General features: G+C 38.6%; 1 protein-coding gene and 1 pseudogene across 1 annotated transcript; one reads left to right on the top strand and one right to left on the bottom strand.

Moving 5' to 3' along the window:
* Positions 1 to 3,940: 3,940 nt before the first annotated feature.
* On the bottom strand, positions 3,941 to 4,981 carry LOC108288274 (olfactory receptor 10A5). Its single transcript, XM_017507159.1, has one exon. It carries the CDS (start codon positions 4,966 to 4,968, stop codon positions 4,003 to 4,005), a length of 966 nt encoding a protein of 321 aa, XP_017362648.1. The 5' UTR covers positions 4,969 to 4,981; the 3' UTR covers positions 3,941 to 4,002.
* Positions 4,982 to 6,740: 1,759 nt separating this feature from the next.
* On the top strand, positions 6,741 to 7,934 carry LOC108288251 (annotated as a pseudogene).
* The last annotated feature ends 1,632 nt before the right edge of the window (positions 7,935 to 9,566 follow it).

Here is a 9,566-nt window from a genome sequence, read left to right on the forward strand (position 1 = left end):
GAGCCCCCACACAGTATTCCCACTGAGGCACTGCTAGTGGAGTTGTGAAAGACGGCCACCATCCTTCAGATCTCAGAATGGTAGATCCACCAACGGCTTGCACCATGCACCTAGAAAAGCTACAGACACTCAATGCCAGCCTGTGAAAGCAGCAGGGATGGGTACTGCACTGAAAAGCCACAAGGGTGGAGCTGCCCAAGACTGTGGGAGCCCACCCCTTGCATCTGCCTGACCAGAATGTGAGACATGGAGTCAAAGTAGATTATTTGGAGCTTTAAGATTTAATGGCTGCCCCCACCACCAGATTTAGACTTGCATGGGGCCTGTAGTCCTTTATCTTCACCAATTTCATACATTTGGAATGGGAGCATTTATCCAATACCTATATCCCACTGGCAATAACTAATTTGCTTTTGATTTTACAAGTTCATGGGCAGAAAGGACTTGCCTTGTCTCAAATGGGACTTTGGACTTGAACTTTTGAGTCAACGCTGAAATGAGTTAAGACTTGGGAGACTGTTAGGAAGGCATGATTGGTTTTGAAATGTAAGGACATGAGATTTGAGAGGGGCTGGGGTGGAATGATACAGTTATATGGTGTTCCCACCCAGATCTCATCTCGAATTGTAATCCCCAGGTGTTGAGGAGAGACCTGGTGGGAGGTTCCCCCAATGCTATTTTTATGACAGTGAGAGAGTTCTCATGAGATGTAATGGTTTTATAAATGGTGCTTTCCCTGGGCTTTTCTCTCTCTCTTTCTCTTCCCTGCCACCATGTAAGTCATGCCTGCTTCCTATTCCACCCTGATTGTAAGTTTCCTGAGGCCTCTCTAGCCATGTGGAACTGAGAGTCAATTAAAACTTTTTCCTCTATAAAACACCCAGTCTCAGGATGTTCCTGATAGCAGTATGAAAATTGACTAATACACTATTGCATGCAGGTTAAACTCCAAGATCTTTTGCATGCTCAAAAGGAATTCCTCTATGACCTCACCTATATCTACCTATCAAGCCATTTTTCACCTTTCTTTCCCATATTTACAACATTTCAGCAAAAATTGGTATTCTTGTACTTTCAAAATGCACCAAGTTCTTCTTCTCCTGACTTCTGTGATCTTTCTCAGCCTAGAATGCCATTTTCCTACCTCTTAACCTAGTTGCAATAATTAGCTTAAATATCATCATCTAAGGAACCTCTAAAATATTATTTTGATATTATTTGTGTTATCGTTCCTTTTTTCCCTCTAGGGCAATTTTCACAACTTTTAATTTTATAAATATAAAGTCATTTTTTAAAAATACTACCCAGTACATCTAGAACTTGCTCAAAGACAAATTTCAGAATGAATACCTTACCTTTTAAAGTTATTTATAAAATTTAGAGCAACCCAATTGGATGCATTGCAATTGTGTTGACATTTTTTGAAGATTACTGTGAAGTTGATAATTTTCTATTTGTCTCTTCATGGTAATAAGTACAGTATTGTTAACTTTCTGAAAACTTTAAAACGATTAAATTTTAAGTTTCTTACTGTTATCTAGACCTCCTAAGCATATTCTTATGAATATTGTAACTATATGTAAGACCATATTGATGTTTCAAGTTTTTAGGAGAAATAACATATTTCTCAATAAATTGTTTGGACAATAAGGCTAGCTATTGGAGAAAAAGAAAAAAATCGTACCTCCTACCAGATAAATTTACATTGCAAAAAGATTTAAATATTAAACAATGAAAGTAAAGGAGAATTAATGGAAGTAATGAAAGAATATTTTTGTAGACCCAAGTATTACACCTAAGCCTGAGGAATAAAATATTACCATAAGCAAAGTTAAGAGAGAAATGACAATGTGTTAGGCTATTCTTGGGTGCCTATAAAGAAATAGATGATGCTGGGTAATTTACAAAGAAAAGGAATTTAATTGACTGATGGCTCTGTAAGCTGTACAAGCATGGGGTGCTGGCACCTGCTCAGCTTCTGGAGAGGCCTCAGAGAGCTTTCACTCATGGTGGAAGGTGAAGCGGGAACAGGCACATCACCTGGCTGGAGCAGAAGCAAGAGATGGGTGGGAGGTGTCACACACTTTTAAACAACCAGATCTTGTGAGACTTACTCACTACCAAGAGGAAAGCACAAAGCCCTAAGGAATCCACCTCTGTGGGGAGCAGTATCCTGAGGCTGTACAAGGCAATGAGTCCCCTGTTCCTGGCCCCCAAAACCATTCCTCCCTCCTAGGCCTCTGGGCCTATGATGAGAGTGGTTATCACAGAGGTATTTGAAATGCTTTCAAGACCTTTTACCCATTGTCTTGGTAATTAGCACTTGGCTTCATTTTTAGTTATGCAAACCTCTAGCAAATTGTTGCTCCAAAGCCTGCTTGGATTCTTCTTCTAAAAATGGGCTTTCATTTTCTACCACATAAGCAGGCTATAAATTTTCCAAACTTTTATGCTCTGCTTCTCCTTGAAATATAAATTCCAACTTTAAATCATTTATTTGCTCCCATATCTGACCATAGGTTGTTAGACACAGCCAGATCACATCTTGAACACTTTGCTGCTTAGAAATTTCCTCCACCAGATACCCTAAATTATCTCTTCAGTTCAAACTTCCACAGATCCCTAAGACATAAACAGAATGCAGCCAAGATCTTTGCTAAGGCATACACATGTGACTTTTGTTCCAGATCCCAGTAAGTTTCTCATTTCCATGTGAGACCTTAGCAGCCTGGCCTTCACAATCCATATCACTATCAGCATTTTGGTCACCACCATTAAAGTAGTCTCTAAGGAGTTCCAAACTTTCCCTCACCTTTCTGTCTCTTTTGAGCACCCCCCACAAACTCTCCAACCTCTGACCATTACTCAATTCCAAAGTTGGTTCCATATTTTCAGGTATCTTTATAGCAATGCCCCACTCCCAGTACCAATTTTCTGTGTTAGGCCATTCTTGCATTGTTATAAAGAAATCGCTGACAGTGGGTAATTTATAAAGAAAAAATGATTTAATTGACTCATGGTTCTAATGGCTATAAAAGCATGACAATGGCATCTGCTTGGCTTCTGGGGAGGAATAACTTGAATCTTACTTTGCTTAACTGTAAAATGAATTTGCTGTTAGCAATTACCTCATCTAAATCCTTCATTGTTGATTATATTATCAACTTCTGATGGCAATGATTGTGCTTTATGGTATTTTGTATTTTCATATCAACAATATAAAAAACTTTAAACTTTAAAGGCACTAAGAAAATATTGGAGTCAGCTAAGATCCACTGTAAGCCTTGTAAAAAGCAGCATATGATTGAAATTATGTTTGTGAAATTTTGAAATTACTTTACCAAGGATTAGGAACATGGAAATGAATTTGCAAAAGACAGTGGGAAATAGCTCATTCTGCCTGGGAAAAGTAACCTAAGGAAGGAGTCTTTTAAGGTATTGGGCTTATAAAAAAATATGAATAGGGATTAGTGATTCTTTCTTCTCTATTCACACTAAATATCAATAAACATAAAAGCCAACACTTTCTTAGGGGCATGTAAAATGAAATGAAGAACAAGAATTATGTACTATAAGTATTATAGTGTTTTTCTACTAAATGGTGTCAGAGTTGTCCAAACCGAGATGATGGCCAAGATGACATTAGACACTTATCATTGTCTTGCATATTGTGTGTCCCTCAAGGTCACATTACAAGTAATTTCAAACTGTCCATAATATATGTCATATTTGTGCTCATTAGCAAAGCAAATATCTTGAATGGTTTGGCCAATTGCTCCAATAAGAAAAACACAGTATGTCTATGATGGGCAGGTAAAAGAATTTGGCAGATGATAATGACAGGTCTATGTCAACACTGTGCCCTCTTCTCTCCACAAAACTTTCCAATAGCCATTTCAATACCTGGCCTTCATTTCAATAGAGATGTGAAGAAAGGCAGACAGGTGTCCCAAACATGAAACTAATTGTCATTCAATAGAATTCAGCCTTACTTCCTAAGGTCTATGGGATACAGTTTCTGAGGGCTAGGACCCTGTGGAAGGTTCTGCTGAGGGCATTCTTCACCTCACTATTTCTCAGGCTGTAGATAATGGGGTTCAACATGGGAGTCACAACAGTGTAGAACAACGATAACAGTTTCTTGCTGTCAGGAGAATTATTTGATTTAGGCCGGAAGTAGGTGAGACTAGAAGATATATAGAAAAGTGAGACAACAAGGAGGTGTGAAGAGCACGTAGAGAAGGCTTTATGCTTCCCTTTAGCTGATGGGATCTTGAGGATGGCAGCAGCAATGCGAGTGTAGGAACACAAGATCAGCAAGCAAGGGACCATGACCACCAGAATGGTTCCAACGATGGCGTAGATCTCAAACAGTGCTGTGTCTGCACAGACCAGCCTCAGCACAGGTGGGCTGTCACAGAAGAAGTGATTCACCTTGTTGGTGCCACAGAATGGAAAGCTGAAGAGCCACGTGGTCTGCACAGTAGCTACAGGAAAGCCTGGGAACCAGGAGGCAGCAGCCAGTTTGGCACGTGTCCTTTGGTTCATGATGACTGGGTAGTGCAAAGGACTGCAGATGGCCACATAGCGGTCATATGCCATGGTGGCCAGGAGGAAGCATTCAGCCACCCCAAAGAAGAAGAAGAAGTACATCTGAGTGGCACAGCCAAGGAAGGAGATGGTTTTGTCCTGGGCAAGTAGGGTCCCCAGCATTTTGGGCACAATGACTAGGTTGAAGCCAATCTCCAGGAAAGACAAGTTTCTGAGGAAGAAGTACATGGGGCTGTGTAGCATAGGGTCAGCTAGGGTAACCAGAATGATGAGGCTGTTTCCCATCAAGGTGACCAGGTAGATGGTTAGAAATGTCAGGAAGAGCAATGACTGTATTTCAGTAGGCAGGGAAGAGAAGCTCATGAGGATAAACTCACTTATTCTTGTCCAGTTTCCCATAGCCATAAGTATGGGCATAAATCCCTAACTGTAGTCCTGGAGAGAGATTCTTGATTGGAAGTCAGATACTCAATCTGTTTTTCAGACGTTCTCTTAATGTCAGGGATAGAGACAAGATCAGTACCTCAGCTGGAAGAGGAAGGGTCTTTTGTTGGCTAAGAAAAAAGACACAATAAAGAGCCTTTAGTCAGAGCCTAAGCACTGAAATGAGCAATATGTCACCTTTTTCCTCTCTTTTATGTTCTATTATCTTGTTAGTATTTTTACTAAAACAAACCTGATCTTGTTCACACACGCTCATTTTCTTCTGCACACTTAACACTTTTGTAACAGGGTTAAGTGAAAGGGATCCTGAGGCAATGGAGTGAAGTAAGATGAAAAAGATGAAGATGAAAGATGAAAAGATAAAAGATAAAGTAAGTAGAAAGTTTCCATTTGTACCTGTTACATATCAGCCTTCAGCAAAGACACATTGTTTTCATCTTCATCTGCTGTCAAAACTATTACTTACCTTTCTGCATCCATTTAGGGACTCCAGTTCCAAAACACTTGAGAGAGTATGCAGTAAAAAAACGTGTATTGTATCATATTTTATTTTTAAACTATTCAAAGTAGAAAAAAAAAATAGAGGTAAAGGGATGAGTCAGAATAATGTTTACAGTGTGTGTTTTTTTTTTTTTTTTTTNGAGATGGAGTTTCACTTTTGTGACCCAGGCCGGAGTGCAATGGCGCGATCTCGGCTCACCACAACCTCCGCCTCCTGGGTTCAAGCAATTCTCCTGCCTCAGTCTCCTGAGTAGCTGGGACTACAGGTGTGTGCCACCATGCACAGTTAATTTTTGTATTTTTAGTAGAGATGGGGTTTCACCATGTTGACCAGGATGGTCTCGATCTCTTGACCTCGTTATCCACCCGCTTCGGCCTCCCAAAATGCTGGGATTATAGGCGTGAGCCACCGCGCCCGGCAGTGTGTGGTTGTTTTAATGCACTTTCTGCATGCATTTAGGGACTCTAGTTCCAAAACAAATGACAGGATATGCTGTAAAAAACATGTATTGTATCATATTTTATTTTAAAGTTATTCAAAGTAGAAATAATAGAGGTGAAAGCATGAGTGAGAATAATGTTTACAGAGTGTGGTTGTTTTAATGCAGTTTCCCCCTTACTCAATGTGAGAATTGTAGACTACTTCAAATCACATGATACTTATTTTTTCTTGCCAAATCAGACTATGGGAAACAATGTTATCAGTTTCCTCTTTGGTCCAGCATATCTATAATTGACAATTGATTCTTAGTACCTGCATAATCCACTGACTCTCAAAATTAAGATCTGAGAGGAATATTATGCTACAACTCTGTGGAAAGCGAGTGTGTCCAAGGAGATTCTGACTACCTCTCTTTCAAGAACAGGAAAATTGGAAAAAAACAAAACAGATTCCCACAAAAAAAATCTGTAAAAAATATAAGAAACATTTGAGTGAAATTTCAAAGGAAAACATTCATGAATAAAAAGTTATGAAACAAGAGACAGAATCTTAAATGATATAAAGTCTGTATTTATTCAATTTCTGTGGCAGCACTGATTTTACAATGATTGATTATTCATTGAAGCTCAGAATTTAACAGAGAAAATATTTAAATAATCAATTATAACACATCACAATGGAAGTCAAAATACAGAAATATATTGTACCTTAGAGGGGCGCAGGAACACATAATGTAGTCTTTAAAGTCTTTCTAGGCAACAGAGATGAAAATAAAGTTGGCTAAAACATAGGAATAGGCACCATGGGAGTGTTGGAGGCCCATGACATGGAAGATGGGCAGCTTTCCGACATGACTCAGATTCTGACATAACGGTGGCACCCAGCGACAGGCCACAGCAAGTGTGGGAAGTGCTAGGCGGGGACAGTGCTTATGAGGGCCTTCCAGACCACGGAAACTGTATGTGCACCAGTAGCACAGTATTGAGCTGTTGAAAGTGTGGATTCAAATGAAGAGAGTTTTTCTAATTCAGATGATGATTACTGTCTTTGGAATCACAAATGACAGAAATGTTTTAACCCCCCTCCCAAATCAGAGTCTTTTCAGTTTGGCCATAGCAGTCAGAAACCACCTGTTGCTGGAGGAAAGCAGGTTAGTGGCTTTCTGCAACTTCAGTGGCAGTGGCCACTGAACTTGGTATCTTGGGAATGAAGCAGACAGTCCGAGACCTACGATTATTTGCTTGCTAAGAAACTTAAGGGGGAATCTCAAGAGCATACAAAAAGACTAGACAAGGAATTAGATGAATATATGCATGGTGGCAAAAAAATGGTATCAAAGGAAGAGGAAAAGGGGCAAGGTCATCTCAAAAGGAAATGACCTATCAAAGACAGGCTAGGGAACAGACCAGATATAAACCATGAAGGTTGATATGAGATCACAGAGGAAGATTCTCAAGAGAAAGTGGCTGATGAAATTTCATTCAGCTTATAGGAACCACAGAAAGATCTGATAGCTCAAGTAGTCAGGATTATTGGGAACGAAAGGCAATTGAACTTCTGATGGAAAGTGCTGCAGTGGAACAAAATGGCAGCCTCTTTATAATGAATGGTAGGTGAAGAAGAACACCAGCTGGACTTTTTCTGAATCTCTTGAAAAACATTCCTAGTATCAGTAAGGAACAAATTAAAGGTGTTTCTACATTGAAAATCAAAAGGAATATGAAAATAAAAAAGCTGCTAGGAAGAGGAGAACACAAGTGTTGAGGGGGAAATGAAATAAGCTATTAATAGTCTAAATTTTCAAGATGATGATATATCATGAGAAACTTTTGCAAGTGACACAAATGAGGCCCTGGCCTCTCTTGTTGAGTCACAGAAAGGACATGGAGAAGCCAAGTTAGATGCAGAGGAAGCCACTGAAGTTGATCATTCTCATAAATTTGGATGTCTTTTAAGTACACTTTTGATCGTTTGTGGAATACCCTTTCTAAAATAACATCGTAATAAACAATTTTTACTAAAATTGCAATGTTATGCACTGATCAACATGAGAATCTGGAGGAAAGAGAATTGTTTTCTTGTTTTAAATAAAAACTAATATATGTGGCAAAAGGAATCCAATTGATGGAAACATTTAAATATATCTTATGTCTGACAAAATACTTAAGAGTATATAGTACAGGATTTAATTTCTCAATCGATTGCATGTGCTAATTATTATATTACTAGTTAATAATCTATTTTGTTCAGGTCATTATAACATATTATTCAAAAGTTTATTTGCCTTTTCTAATTTATCTTTGCAGTAAATTGTGCTTTGGCTTTAAAACATTCCACTAAAAGATCATAATGAGACATATAAATTATTAAACTGTTACAAATGCATTCAAATTTGTTTTTTCTGTGTTCTAAGAACTCAGGCAATTTTAAGGATAAAGACTAAAATTAAAAGAGGCTTATACTGATGGCTCTTCCCACTTATTTGTTTGTCAAGAAGTAAATAAATGTCAGAAAATTTTCAAAGAACTATTTGTACTTTTTTTTTTTTTTTTTTTTTGAGACAGAGACTCAGTCTGTTACCCAGGCTGGAGGCCGTGGCCTGATCTTGGCTCAGTGCCACCTCTGCCCACAGGTATAAGCGATCTCATCCTGCTGAGTAGCTGGGATCACAGGTGCCCTACCATGCCTGGCTAATTTTTGTATTTTTAATAGAGATGGTGTTTTGCCATGTTGGCCAGGCTGGTCTAGAAATCCTGGCCCCAGGTGATCCACCCGCCTCGGCCTCCCAAAGTGATGGGATTACAGTTGTGAGCCACCACAATCGATCTATTTGTTCTTAAATTTAACATGGTTTTTGACTTCTTAATTAACTTGGTCATATACTAAATGTGATCTACACATGCTAAATGTGATCTACACCTGTTTTTTTTTTAATTCCTAGGCCGGGCGTGGTAACTCACACCTGTAATCTCAATATTTTGGGAGGCTGAGATGAAAAGATGGCTTGACCCCAGGAGTTCAAGATCAACCTGGGCGACATAGTGAGACCCTGCCTCTATTTAAAAAAAGAAAAAAAAAAATCCCAGTGGCAGCCTGCCTAAGACTGCCTAAGACAAATAATTAATGTCCCTGGAAAAGTGAGCCAAACAAATGGAGCGGGAATAATAAATAGTAAGAAAGGTAATGAAGATATTACTAAGCAAAGACAAATCAATCATTTAATAGTGAGAACACATGAAACAACAGAGAAAATCAAAGAATGACTACCAACCAGTGTGTCCCTGTAAACAATTTGGTTTTCAAGAATATATTCAAAACATTGCAGAATCATGCAGAAAAAAAATTTCTTAAAATAATACTTAACACACTGAAATTGGACTGCTCTGTGGCATTAACAAGTTAAAAAAAATTATAATTTTGAGGAAAATATTGGAGATTTTCCCAATTGTAATTGCTCAAGCTCTCTCTTTCTCCCTCTCACACACGCATGCACACACACACACACACACACACACACACACACACACCTATAAAATTTTGAATGAAACAAAAGGATCCATGAAATTAATAAGCACAGTATATCAGTTAGAAACTTCTGTTTTATTGTAAGACAATCTAGACTTTTGTA

This window comes from Cebus imitator, unplaced genomic scaffold, assembly GCF_001604975.1.
Source record: "Cebus imitator isolate Cc_AM_T3 unplaced genomic scaffold, Cebus_imitator-1.0 Scaffold370, whole genome shotgun sequence".
In the NCBI taxonomy this organism is placed as follows: domain Eukaryota; kingdom Metazoa; phylum Chordata; class Mammalia; order Primates; family Cebidae; genus Cebus; species Cebus imitator.